This window comes from Thrips palmi, unplaced genomic scaffold, assembly GCF_012932325.1.
Source record: "Thrips palmi isolate BJ-2018 unplaced genomic scaffold, TpBJ-2018v1 HiC_scaffold_15, whole genome shotgun sequence".
Lineage (NCBI taxonomy): Eukaryota > Metazoa > Arthropoda > Insecta > Thysanoptera > Thripidae > Thrips > Thrips palmi.
In genome coordinates, this window is record NW_023144624.1 from 11896663 (window position 1) to 11911389 (window position 14727).

Consider the following 14727-nt stretch of genomic DNA (forward strand, 5'->3'; position numbering starts at 1 on the left):
AGGACGGCCTCCGCAACTTTGTCCACAACTTGACCTCCAAGTACCCCGCACACGTCTACTGTATTCTGGTGAATTCAGCTTCCATGGCCTTTTTGACGATGAAGTTGCTGCACGGCGCGGTTGGAGGCGACGTACATGGCTTGCAGCTTCTGCCCCACATCCCTCGCACTCTCAGACAAAGACATCTTCGGACTCAAATCATGCATGTAAAAAAAAACCACTCTCGTAACATCAATGCCGCTCGGCCCGTGAGAGCGGAGCGCCGGCAGAACACCGATCCGAGCGCCAAACACACGCTGGAACGCGTCCATCGTGTGTGTACAAACGCACGTCGTACGATGACTGACGGACGAACTGTCACAGCCGAGCCGGCTTCAGAGCACTGTCGACGCCGACGTCGCAGGCACCGGCCGGCGACCGGCCGTGGAAATCGCTTGGACCAATCAGCACACGTCTCTTCGTCTGGTCTCGGTCGCCGGCTGCTGCGCCGCCGCCGGCGCCGCGTGCAACACGAGCGTTTCCGAGGAAACGAAAGAATGCGTTGTCCGTCCTAGCGCGACGTTCAAACAGCGCGCGCCGGCAGCGCGGAACTGGACCGGCTGGAGCGAGCCGCGCCGGCCGGGCGTTTGAACGGGCGGCCGGCGCGTGGCGGTCGGCCAGCGCACTTCGCGCGCTGGCTACGCCGCCGTGTGTGAACGGCTTAGTGTCCACTGAGGTTAATTAGTTGGGCCATGGGTCTGGCTTCGCGACCCATGCAAAATTTTCGGACCGCGGAACCCCCCTCCCCCTCCCCCCCTAAAAACGTTTTTCGGACATGTCTTGTCACGGACATGACGCACGTGTCGGAGCCGTGTGCCCGACCCTGTGGGTCGATGCGGACATCCTTAAGGAACATTCCCTCAAAATTTGGTTCAGTCTCGGCCACCAGAGGCGCCACAGTAGCCGTAACATAACGGAGGAGGTGGGGGACCCCCCGAGCGGCCGTCACTCTTTACTCGCGTTGTGCACCGGGTAAATGTTAACCGATTTCGCTCAAACTTGGTGTGAGGTCATTTGGGACCTAGATGAACCTAAAAATCGACTCCTTTCAAAAATCTATTTTTTAGGCACGAAGTAGCCTTTTAGTATCCCCGAGGATTCAGCCTCGCTGGGATTTGATCGCATGGCCCCTTATGCAAGTCGGAACGTTTCTGTACGATTTTGATGAAGTTTTGCAAGCAGGTAGAATTTTGAGATGCGATTTCAATTCTGAAATATTGTTGAAAATTTAGCGATAAATTTTGAGAAAATTGGCGACAAAATCACTGTTTCTATGGCAATGCTCGACTCGTCAAGGAAAAAGTAAGGGAGAGGGGGGAGCCGAGCCAACCCCAGCCAATGGCGTGGCTCGTTTTCGCTTCTGTACAGGTTACCCCAAAAACGATAGCTTCTTGGAAAAAGGACGTTCGAATAAAAAACTTCTTGCGATTGTGATAGAACAGATGTAACAATAGCAGGACACGATTTTTCGGACGTGGTCTTTTCATTGGCACTGCCTGATGAAAATTTTTGATGGGAAGGTTTGTGCTCATGCGCGGAACGTTATACAGTTTTACCAATGCGGAAACGTTCAGTCATTGTGAGTTCTGTGTTTGTTTTTCATTTTTAATTTTTTTATTCTACCACAAAATTACTCTGTGCACAATATGACATTAAATCTGAACATATTTTGAGGCCACGTAGTCAACAAAAGACTTAAAAATATTGAAAAAAGACAAGAATTTTTTTGTTTCTCAACTTTTTTCTGAATCGATAAAACAAGATCATTCATCTTACATCTTGCATGTGTCTTAAACTTTTGTTTTGGATAAAAAGTTCCTTTTGAGGTGAAGTTATATTTCAGAAAATATAAAAGTCACTTTCAAGATTAAAATATTACAAGGAACTATCCATCAAGGAGATGTACAATTATTTCCTTTGTATCATGGTGTACAGTGCTGTGCAGTTAGTGTTTTCGCCTGTGCTACTACACTGGATAAAGATCCAAGTTCATGGAATTCTTGTGACATTGATTCATGTGTTTATGTAAGTGAATCTACAAATTTTTGAAACATATATTGTTTTCTTTCTTTGTTTCTGATTCTGAAATTTTTTTTTCAGGGTGGAACCTCCTTGCATGCACAATCAAATCCTTTACCTGATCAATTCCTTTACCCACATGAGGTTCAAAAAACTTTCATGTTACCCAGCAATAAAAGGGTAGCGGTATTGGCAAAACATGATGCAAATTTTGTCGGTCCTATTCAGAATATTGAAAATTGAGGGTGTCTGTATCGTCCGAAGTTGTTTTGTCCGAACCTAATTAACTTAAGTTATCCTAATGAGTTATTAGTTAATTAAATAAGTTATTACAATATCTTATCCTGTCTATAAGTTATTTATAATAGGGATCTGGAGAGGAAGTCAGAGCATAGACAGCATGAGCTATGTCCGGGACCCAATATGAATCCCGTGGTTTTTCTATAGAATATTGTATTGCAATCAACTTGTAAGAGTAGTTATTTCAAATTTCTCTCGCTTGCCGCCAGTACCTCGGCACCAGCCGAAGGATGCGAAGGCCGCCCGGCTAACCTCGGCCCTGGCTTCGGGCAGCCTTCGGATCCTTCGGATGGTGCCGGCAAGCGAGAGCAATTTAAAACAAATACTTTGATAAGTTGATTGCAATAAGTTATTCTTGAGAGAAACCACGGGATTCATATTGGGTCCCGGACATAGCTGATGCTATCTATGCTCTGACTTCCTCTCCAGCTCCCTATTTAAATAACTTCTAGACAGGATAAGATATTGTAATAACTTAATTAACTAATAACTTATTACAATAACTACTGAAGTTAATTAGGTTCGGACAAAACAACTTCGGACGATACAAGCCACCTCAGAAATCCTATTCCTAAAAAAAATAAAAAAAAATATTATAGTATTATCTAAAAACTACAAAAAAAGCTTGCAACATTCAAACTTGTTTTTCACCTTTGACCAGAAGATGATTCACTCCTGCCACTTTCAGTCTCATTCCTCAGATTGTTTCCATCATGATTCGCAATTTCAGAGTTAACAACAGGACTCTCACGATTCTCATGAAGATGATTCGCTTGAACAGAATTCCTACAAAGAAACAACACAATAATTTCATTTCACAGATCTTACTCATTAAGTAATTACAATTTTTCAATTAAGTCAATACCTGCGGAATTCATTTCTTGTTTGCCGGGAACGCCACACCATTCTCCCGCCTGAACGTCTCCTCATCCCTTCACCATTGTTATTAACGTGACTGCTTCTTCCATCACCATTTGATGTCCTGGTGCTGTTGAATTGCACATTGGTCCCACGTCCCCTCCCACCATGATGTCCTCTCATCGGTCTTCGAGAAAACCTGCGTCCCCTCCCTCGACCACGATAACCTAAAGCTGAAACAAACAGAACAAACACCATAAACACATTAACATTATGACATTTTCACTATGGAATACACTACTTTCCACCAAAATTTAATACCCCCCAAAAAAATATATCAACTTTCAAACAAATGCAATCTGATTCAACATAACCTTGCTATAAACAATCAATCTCTCCTTCTCACACCAATCTAACACACTTCAAATTAACTCCAAACATTACAATTCTCACCACAGGCCATCCCCACAGCTTTCACTAAAGAAAAGAGAGCGTAATCCTCCATTGACACGATATTAAACCAGACACAAATCAAATCGACAAACAAACAAATTTTCGTCGTCAGGCTGTTCAGTCCTTAGCAACTCCCCACATTCATGTTCAATATCTTACGTTCATTACAGATTCACATACAGATTTTCATACATTTTTCATAAGTTTTTTGGTTACATTCCTTTCTCATCACCACCACCTCATGTAACATTCACATTGAGATTGACGACATGAACCCCTCCATAGACAACAACCACAACAAGCAGACTACATAACAAGTCCATTTCTTTCACTTTCATATTGTTTCAAAAAATTTATTTCCTTTAATATATCCCTTCTTTAAAAGTGTGTTCTATTTTCGAATTTCTATCTGCTCTTAAACCTCCCACAGAAATATTCTCATACCTACAACATTCAACCAATAACAACTCGAAAGTAAGTTCCACATTCAGTTTTTTAAAATAACCAAGAGTACGATAACCTCCCTCACACTAGTCCTTCATTCTTTTGATCACGCTTCGCCAACTCTAAATGAACAATTTGAATGATCCCTTTCCTCTTTCCCTTCTACATACCACATTGTTCCATTCTTTAGGCTTCGTTATTCGGAAACAATGGTGCCTCAGGAACAGGCTCCAAAAGAATCTGTAACACAGAAAAAAAATTGCACTCCAAACACACACCAACTACTTCCACAACTTTGATTCACACATACAACAAGTGACTCTTCGCAGTTATGACATGTCAATTCATTCACTTCAGAAGCATTCAACTTCTTTCTCTTGTTCACGCTCCTTTGTGGGTAGTGGATTGAAACAGGACGGTAGCATGACAATAGTGATGTACCGATTTTTGAATAACAAGAATTACACAGCTGTAGAGATTTGACGGTTTAAAACAGAGCTAAACAAGTGTCAGTCAGTATTTTTATTTCTTGTCTTCTTCCCCTCTCTGGCTTGCTTCCCTCACTCTTGGCCAAGGTCCTACAATACTCCTCTTTCTGAACTCACCCACCAAGCAAGGTGTCACTGTTGCCCAGACTATAAATTGGATCGCGCCTCAGCGCCGGTCAACAGTCTGTAGCCTGGTCTCGGTCTGTGCGGACCTCTCAATAAACCTACTGAATCCCTACTCTTTCTCGTCACTTATCCGTCCTCATCACTATAAGTGCCCTACACTACACAGCTAAAACAAAATAAACAATATAGTTTTTAATTCCAAGCACAGACACATTCATATATGTTAAATTCTTCAACACTCACAGGCCAAATACCATTTGAAGGTATATGAGTTGCACAAATAAAAGTAACAACACACAATACTCTCTCCATTTCCTCTTTGAAACAGAAGCCACAGCTTTGTCATAATTTGCAAACTACTTTTGCATTATTAGTGATTACAATAAAAACACAAATTCATCAGAAACTTTTCTTTATTTCATCATTCACAAAAACACTCTCATATTCGAATACCTCTTTTTTTACATAACAAACCACCAATAATAAAAAAAAAAACAAATCACATTCTAATCGAAACATATTTGCAGTACATAAAATACTGTTTACGCAATAAACATCTCTTTCATACAGATAAATTTACCACATTCCAGTACCATTTTTTAAATTAAGACACTTCAAAAACCACTTGAACATTACATAACCCATTATGATGAAGGCTTAGGAACCCATGACAGATCATACGAGAAACTCCCACGATACTTTGCACTCGATTTGATCCCACGATATTCAAAATAGCCAAATTTCCCTTTTTCAAATTTTTCTTTCAACATCGCAACTTTTTTCTCATCATAATTTCTAATAAGGCCAGCTGGCATCCACATATAAAACTGCTCACCACTATTGAGCAGTTCCACACCACCAACAATTGCATACCGGTCTTCAATATACATTCCATACATATCAAACACTTTGTAAACACCTCCAATTGATAAGCTATCACATTTATAGATTTTCCGATTGGCAGTTTCATCAAGTTCCTACAAAAAACAAAAAACAATCAGTCATTAGTTTAATATCAAATGAATTTTTTTCACACAAAATAAAACACATAATCCTTACTTTGAACAAGTCATCGTCCGAATCATCATCAACATGTTTCTCATCAACAGCATTAACATCTCCTCCGTCACGATTCACCTACATACAATAGGAAGATATTAGTCCCAAACAAATTCAAAAACCAAACAATTTGCAAACAACTTTATACCTTGACAACATCTTGAACAGCAACTTCTACAGACTTGGAACAAATCATTTCACTATTTGCCGATTCACTTACAGCATTGCTTGTGCCAGCCTACAACAATTAAACAATTAATACTTTCATTCAATAGCAACTACACAAATTTTTAGAAAATCCTTTTTACCTTTTCCATTTCAGAGTCATCAGTACGTTGACGTTTCATGCCAACAGTCATTTCATCCATCGCCCGCTTGATACCACCAAACATTTTCCAATTACTTTCTGAATCAAACCACTTGACAAAGAACCAAGAAAACAGACACCAAATTGTCACACCACACAAAACAATTCAAATCACCCAGACAACCCAACCCACCAAACAACATAATGCCAACCTACTAAAAATTTTATTCCCAAACATTAAAAAAAAACTCAACCTCATAAAAAAAAGACAACAACTGTTCCAGATTTAAATTGGATACAAACGACATTTTTTATCCACTTCCATAAAACCAACAGGATCAATTATCAATGCACACATAGGCCAAGATAAAGACAAATTGGGAAACTTCCCCACAAACCCCTCAACATGATCAGCCATTAAACTACCTTCAACAGACAATTGATTAATGATACAGTTTGACCACAAAATTTTATCCATCGCAACACTCCGCACCCTCCTACTAACTCTCATCAAACAAATCCAATCACACGGATTCACATTCTGAAAAATTATTGGCTGAGCGATAGCGAAGCCTGTTACTCCAGTGCGGTTGAAAAGTTTTGTCTGTGTGTCTGTGTGTGTGTGTTGTGTGTGTACACTACTCCTCCTGAACGGCTCGGCCGATCTGGCTGAGAATTCGCAGGGTTATTAGGTACGTTCTTGGCTCGGCACACGCGAAATTTCACTATCCTTGCTCAAGTGGTTCAGTTTTTATAGCCGAAAAACACCTAAAAAACGGCGAAAAATCGAGTTTTCTGTCGGTAGACCTCTCCTGTCTGGAAGAAAGAGGGGTCTGGGGGGCGGAGCCCCCCAGCCACGACAAGTTAAAAAGTTACAAGGGTCAAGATCGTGTAATTTGTAGATGAAGCACCTCTATCTAGAATGAAGGGGGGTCTGGGGGCCCCCAGCATGCAACAGTTCTGAAGTAACTGGTGATGGACAAGCATTGTCTGCCGAAGGCAGCCTAGCGCCGCAGGCCAAGGTAGGTACGCCAGGCGCGGATTGGAGAAACAGGCTGCGACACATCGCGAAGCCTGTTACGACAAGACGCGGTCTGGCGTAAACCTACCTTGTAGGTTCTGTAATCATACAATTAGTTTACAGAACTGCAAATCACATTTTACTTTTAAGCGCAACTTACTCGCAGCGTCAGAGAACTGCCTAAAGGCATTATAAAAGTGTTGTGCAGATCATGTGTGAGTGATGAAGAGATCACCACATTGGCAGTTTCCTCATTTACAATATTGACCCATTATTAATTACAGACTTTATTTTACTGGATTATGTAACTGTTGAGGAACATTTGTGTCCTGGTGACTGATGAAAATGCAGAATGTGATATGAAAAGAAATGAATGTGTTACGTGCAGCATGCTTTTGGAGTATTGGGTAAAGCTAAACAATGAGGCAATATGTTTGGTCAATTGTGAATGAGATAAGGAAAATAGCTCACTACGCAATAAACATCACATAGAGTGTTAATTGCGGGGTGGGATATTCTCCTTGTCTCGGCTGAAATCAACATTCCAATGGGGTTCATTGTTGAGGTTTACCCTGTACCCTAGGGTGATGCTGTGCGTAATTGTGATATTTCTAATTATATCACCTTCTTCCTGGGAATCAAAGTCACTTAGAGCACTGTTGAATTCTTCCTCAGCATTACCATATCTGAGACTGATTAAGTCAATGAATAATTGCGAGTCAATGTTGTTGAGATAGGAGAAGGCTGCCAATGTGATGATGTCTTGGTCTGTCATGTTTTGCCTGCACAATGCTCTTATAATGAATTCAGGCAACTGTGTTATGCTGCAGGGTAGGTTGTGTTTAAAAGTAAACCAATACTCATCAAGGTCAAGTAGATCATCGGCGTGAACGTTTCTGCTCAACTTTCTAAACATTTTGCGCCCTGCCTCAAGTTCACTCATGTGTTTGTAAGGAAACGTATAGTTTTCCATTGCTGCCCAAGCCATTGCTGTGAGGAATAAAAGGTTAAACAGAGAAATTACTATTGGAAATTGATGGAAAATTGGTTTGGTGGTTGTTTACTGTATCGTTTGTTAGAGTTATGTGGTTCTGATAAACAGGTAGCTAATTAAAAAAGCTTTGTTGTTATTGGAGAGATTGATCATTGTTGCATGCTGTTGAATAAATCCAGAGATGATTTTAGATGATTTAAGGATTTATTTTTTGTGTTGAAAGTAGAAATAAATGGACCGGGGGGTCTGACTTACCACAGTGGGGTTTTGGGTACAGGCAACCGTTAGAAAAAAGCTGGGGCTCTGGGGATGGGGTGTGGTGGGTGCCGGGATTGATCTCTGGCTGGGGGTGGGGTGGACCTCTGGTTGAAGATCTGGACGATCTGGGAGGTTGAAGTGATTCCTAAGTGGCAGGCAGGAGACAGGACCATGAAATGTACGGTGTGAGTACGTCTAAGGATCCTCTCTGTGACAGATGCGCACGCTTGACTGGTGGCGTGAACTGAGCGATTTTCGCCCCATGTGAGAGTAGCACAAGGTAGCACAGCGAGGCTCCTGGCCGAGCGGCGTTCCCCCTCTACCTCCGCGCCGGGCGGTTTCACCGCCAGTTTGCTGTCGACCAATCAGAAGGCCGGATTCGCGCCCAGCGTGCGCATATCTTACAAAGAGGGTCCCTAAGTACGTCAGGTGCGCATCTAGGGGGGGTGGGAGGATCACGGGGGTCATTGAGCGGCACTGAAGGCGGTAGCGGTTCGAATGATTAGCGTCCGTACTTTCTGTGGGTTGCTACATCTTTTCGTGGTTGAGATCAGAAGTCAGTCTTAACAATAAGGGAAGCATAATTTCACTTTTAAACTGTGTCTCTAAGTGTATTCTCAAAGGACGCCGAAGTCGTGAGAAGGAACATAAAAAATTTGTAGCCCCGCCCGGAGTTAGGATGGTCTCGTAGTTCCCAAATTGAACGCACGCGATGGTCACTCAAAACAATACCCCGGATTAGCTCCAATTTCCTGGTAATCCGGCTGCTGTCAGCCGAAGTCGTTACCTTGTTGGTCACTGCGGGGGTAAGCGATTCGGCCGTTCAGCGGTCGGTTCTCTTGCTTGGTAGATCCTTTTGTAGACACAATAAAATTTCACTGGTCACCACCACCAGCTGCTGTACGCCGCACTACAATGTGTGTGGTAGCGCGCTGCGCCCTGTTGCTCGTTAAGTTTGTTACGTCCCGTAACAATGGAAGGGGTTGATGACGTTCCGTTTGAAGTGGGTGGCGGTTGGTGCAAGAACCGTAACCGTAAAACGATAGTATGGAAAATAGGGCGGGCAATTGGTATGGAAGTTTGAAATGCATATAGGTATCCTTCTGCGATCGGCACAGGTCTCAAAGTTTGTAAAGTACGACTAAATTTTATAATTTTGTTTCGGAAACTCCTGGAACGTTTTCAACCTTCGAATTCTGCTTAAAAAGTTGCGTTTTAGTGGTGGTAGACTAGCAAACAATTGAGCGGCGGCACCACGCGCGCAACCCCATCTAGCGGCTGTTGGCAGTACTATGTGGTATCAAAGCTGATGTCGGTTGTCGGTACGTCTTGACAATGATTTTGGTTCCTGGTGTTAAGTTCCTTCAGAATATTAATAATGCATATGTGCGTAGCATTGATATGTGGAAAAAGTGCTCAGGATATTCTTATACATGTACTTCTAAGCTCCTGGTTGTGTCGTCTATAGAGTCGCAGAAGCCCGTCGTCTGCTATCTTCTGCTGCTTTCTCTTATATTTGTTCACAAAAGATTTGTGCGGTCCCATTCCCAGATATTTTCTCTTATATTAATGCGCAGAAAAATGTGAAGCAAATATAGCTCACGTGGATAAGGTGTTTATGTGTTTGACGTCGTTTTGTTAGGGTGCTGTACAATAGTCCACCCGGTGGTCTTTTGTAATTTGACCTTGTCTTTAGGCGAAGTTTGTTATTGGCTTGTGAGTCAAAATGTTGTGGGACTGTTGTGATGCCAGTGTGAAGCTGTTTGTTTAATTATTTTTTTTTGTGTGTGTGTAGGCAGGTTCACTACGATGTGTCATTCATGCAGACCACCAGCGTTGCGGTGAATTCGAGTGTCCGTTGCATTACCTGCAGGAGCTAGAGTACTGGAGAGGACTTGTGGAGATAACTGTTTATGCGTCTGACAAGGTATGTTTATAGTCTTGGTTTACATTAATTTGCATCTAAAACAGAGCTCAGTCACTGGTGGTTGAATCATTTTCTTGCAAAGATTTTGTATTTTCATTCTGGTTAAATCGTCTGTTGTCTCGGAGATTTTAACTTTTTAATTGCGGCTTGTGGGTTTTAGAACCTATGCTGGTTTCTCTTATATTTGTGCACAAAAGATTTGTGCGGTCCCATTCCCAGATATTTTTTTTATATTAATGCGCAAAAAAATGTGAATTTGACCTAACCTATGTCTTTAGGTGAAGTTTGTTATTGGCTTGTGAGTCAAAATGTTGTGGGGCTGTTGTTATGCCAGTGTGAAGCTGTTTGTTTAATTATTTTTTTTTTGCGTGTGGGCAGGTTCACCACGATGTGTCATTCATCCAGACCACCAGTGTTGCAGTGAATTCGAGTGTTCGTTGCATTACCTGCAGGAGCTGGAGTACTGGAGAGGACTCCTGGAGAAAACGTCCACTTTCCTACACCTTGCAGGGACTGATGGGGCTGGTCCGGGTGTAGTGGACCAGCAAATCATGTGGGACAACATAGCAATACATGAACAATTTAACTAAGCTCACTTAAAAATTAATATTAAGGAATGAGGAACAAAAAATGTACTCATGGGATTAAAATTTAAGAAAAGAACAGAAAATTTAAGGAGTAGGGAATTACCTTGTGTGTATTTGTGATTTATATTTGCTCAGATTTTTGAAGGTGGTAAGAATTGGTGAAAATTTGCTTCCTATTCATGTTTCATTTGGGAACAGGCAATGAGAAAATGATGGATTCTTTCGTCAGATTTTGGATGTGCTCTTTTAAATGCGTATTCAGCTAGGTACCCTGTTATGTATTCTTTTTTTCTTCCAAACCTGTGCACAAAATGTCAATTTTTTGTAAATTTTGACGATGTTTCCAGGTTATGGTACAAGCACTATTGGAAAATAAACCTTTTTACCTGGGGACATGTGTCCTGGCATCTCTCCAGAGGCGCTCTATGTTTTGGGTATGTGCTTTTGTTGTAGGGTTGACGAAATTTATGCGATGATTCACCACCAAGTGTTTGAAACCTTTTTCATTAAGCCTTGCATATGCCTTCCAGCCATCAGACATGATTGTGGTGCCAGGAAGAATACAGCGCAGAATGATGGTTACTAAGGTGTCAGCATCTCTTTGTGCAACGGGCTGGAGGAAGAATTTGGAAGAAGAGAGGCCCCGCTCTACTCCACCAAATACCCACTGCACTTCCAATGTGCGCCCTAGGCGGTCTTTTTGCTTCCCAAATACTGCCTCGTCAATCTCCACAATCTTCCCGACACCTCCAATCGGTTTGAACTGATTCACATTCCAAAATGAACATACTTTTCGGCAAAGGGCACTAAATGTCACTGTTGTTTGACTGCTAATTTTGATTTCAGACATAAGAATGGCCTGACGTGGAGGTTTCAATATAATCCAAAATGCCACAAAGGAAAGAATTTGTTGAGGTGTTAAGTGGCTCCTGGCCAGCCATGTGCCACTTCTGTTGGATTGCTTGAAGTGGCATCTTGGTGTCCCTTTGTGACGCCTCTGGCATCTCCACATGTTTCCACAGTGGTCGAGGGTGCATGGTTGTCCACATGTTGTGCATGAAACTCTCACCTACATAAAGGTAGATTTCAATTTGTTTAAAAAAATTAGACGACATGATAAGGAGCTGTACGCTTCTTACCGGTGCAAGGCTGTGTTTCTGTAGGAAGATATTTAACTCATTTTCATTTTTTATCAGTTCCTGGATTGTTGGCTGAGCGATAGCGAAGCCTGTTACTCCAGTGCGGTTGAAAAGTTTTGTCTGTCTGTGCGTCTGTCTGTCTGTGTGTCTGTGTGTGTACACTACTCCTCCTGAACGGCTCGGCCGATGTGGCTGAGATTTTTCAGGCTTATTAGGTATATTCTTGGCTCGGCACACGCGAAATTTCACTATCCTAGCTCAACTAGTTCAGTTTTTATAGCCGAAAAACACCTAAAATCGGCGAAAAATCGAGTTTTCTGCAGGTAGATCACCTCTGTCTTGAAGAAAGGGGGGTCTGGGGGACGGCGCCCCCCAGCCACGACAAGTTAAAGAGTTACAAGGGTCAAGATCGTGTTATCTGTAGATGAAGCAACTCTTTCTAGAATAAAGGGGGGTCTGGGGGGCGGAGCCCCTCAGCATGCAACACGTAAGAAGTAACCGACGATGGACAAGCCAATGCCTGCCAAAGGCAGGCTAGCGCCGCAGGCCAAGGTAGGTACGCCAGGCGCGGATTGGAGGAACACCCCAGACCAACTTTTCGTAGGCAACATCGGGCAGGCATTGGTCAAGTACCGAGCAACTATGCGCAACCAATGGGTAACTACCGGGCAACTTCGGGCAACTGCCGGGCAACTACGAGCAACTGCCGAGCAACTCGGGGCAACTGCCGGGCAACCACCGGGCAACTCCGAGCAACTTCGAGCAACTGCCGGGCAACCACGGGCAACGACCGGGCAACTGCCGGGCAACTGTTTGCCCGTGCACAGCTCGCGGGCAACTAAAAATGTGGGGAAATAATCAGTTTCAGCGGCACCGCGGCGTGCGCCAAGTGCTGATTATGCACTGTTTTGGGAGCTTGTGACTGCTTGTGACCTGCAGAGCGGTAGCGCAGTGTCTCGAACCTGTGCGACATTCTGTGGGAGGTGCGAGAGAGACAGAGTGTCGAAAAAGCTGTGCATAATCATGCCGACGTGCGTGCGGAGACGCAGCGCGCGTAGTAATACGGTTCTCTTTACGCTGTACACGCTGCATTACCCGGCCCCGGCCGCCCCAGCCGCCTGCCACCACTGGCATAGGCAACCATACCAACAGCGGTCCCAATTTGTTGCCTACCCTTGGCCCGTCAGGCGCCTCCACAGCGCGGACTGGTTAGTCGGTGCGGTCGGAGCAGGTGGGGCAGGTGGGCAGAGGAGAGGAGGCAGCAATATTTTTCTCTCCCTCTCCCCCTCCCCTGCCAAATGTAAATATCAACAGCACAGCAAAATCTGGGTTTCAACGTCGTATACTGAAAGTCGTGTTGGTACGTGTTTACATCTTCATGGCACGCATTCGCTTCGAGCATTCCTAGTTACTTTTGCCTTGACATGGCATTAGTCTTGCAGCTGTTGCTGGTTTCGAACTTTATCTTAACCTCAAATACCATTTGAAGCACTTTGAATAACCACGTTCGTTCGAGCTTTTCTACTGCACACGCTTTACTTTCCGCATTATTGGCTTTCCGTTTGTCCAAGTGACACACAAGATTGCTGCGTAGGGATGTCACTGATTTGATAAATATTTGATGAGGCTAATGTTCTATGATGTAATTGGTTTTGCAGGTAACTTCATGCTTGGCTGATTTGGAGACCACCTTCTTACCACCTCCAGCCTGACTCTGGACAGCAACCTTGAGGGCCCTACATCTAAGCCATTCGGATGAGGCAATAACACCGCTACGATCACATCACATTTTTGTTGCCACTCATGGTGAGTCTGCGCTATGCGTGAAGTCCTTTTTCTTTTAAATTGTTTTTTTTTCCCGTCCACTCATTTTATTTCTTTCATTTCATCCCTTTTGTGTTCCAAACATGTTTACACCAATTTTAAAAACTGTCTACCCATTTCCCTTTACAGAAGCCGCTTGCTTGGACCTGAAAACCATGTTTAGAAATGCGAAAGATCGACTCCAAGGATGGAGTGGGCAGCGATGTTGAATGTTATAATATTCCCTTAGTCTTTGTAAAATAATCAAGAACCTATAAAGCCCCAATCCGACTGACTCACTGACTCACTCACTGACTCACTCACTCAAAGAAATGTTTGGGGTGAAGGAGTGGTCGTAGAGACTTGCGGTTTTTTCCATTCGATTCCAAATTTTATGGGAGAATTGGGAAAAATCCCAAAAGTTGAAAATTCCTCACCGTTTCCGAGAAAACCTACTTTATCTACAAAAAAGGGGAACAAATTTCTCACCGTTTCCGAGCAAACCTACTCCATCTTCAAAAAAGGGGACCGACCGACTAAAAATTTTTATTCGCCCCATCGGTAGGTCTGGTCGAGACATTTCCGAAACTGTGCCGCAATCGAGTCCTCGTCACCGGCAACATCCTCAAAAACGATAAAATAGGCCTAAATTTAACAAAATCCACTCAATCTTCAAAAAAGGGGACCGACCGACTAAAAATTTTTATTCGCTCCATCGGTAGGTCTGGTCGAGACATTTCCGAAACTGTGCCGCAATCGGGTCTCCGTCACTGGCAACATCCTCAAAAAACAATTCAATGGGCCTAAATTCAACAAAACCCACTCAATCTTCAAAAAAGGGGACCGACCGACTAAAAAATTTTATTTGCCCCATCGGTAGGTCTGGTCGAGACATTTCCGAAACT

The 14727-nt window shown here is 43.2% G+C and overlaps 1 protein-coding gene across 1 annotated transcript; it reads right to left on the reverse strand.

Moving 5' to 3' along the window:
• Positions 1-7610: 7610 nt before the first annotated feature.
• Positions 7611-11929, reverse strand: LOC117641228. The gene is made up of 3 exons (XM_034378383.1): positions 11729-11929; positions 11379-11643; positions 7611-7693 (listed from the first exon to the last, which is right to left on the reverse strand). The coding sequence occupies exons 1-3, from the start codon at positions 11927-11929 to the stop codon at positions 7611-7613; spliced, it is 549 nt and encodes a 182-aa protein (XP_034234274.1).
• Between the last annotated feature and the right edge of the window lie 2798 nt (positions 11930-14727).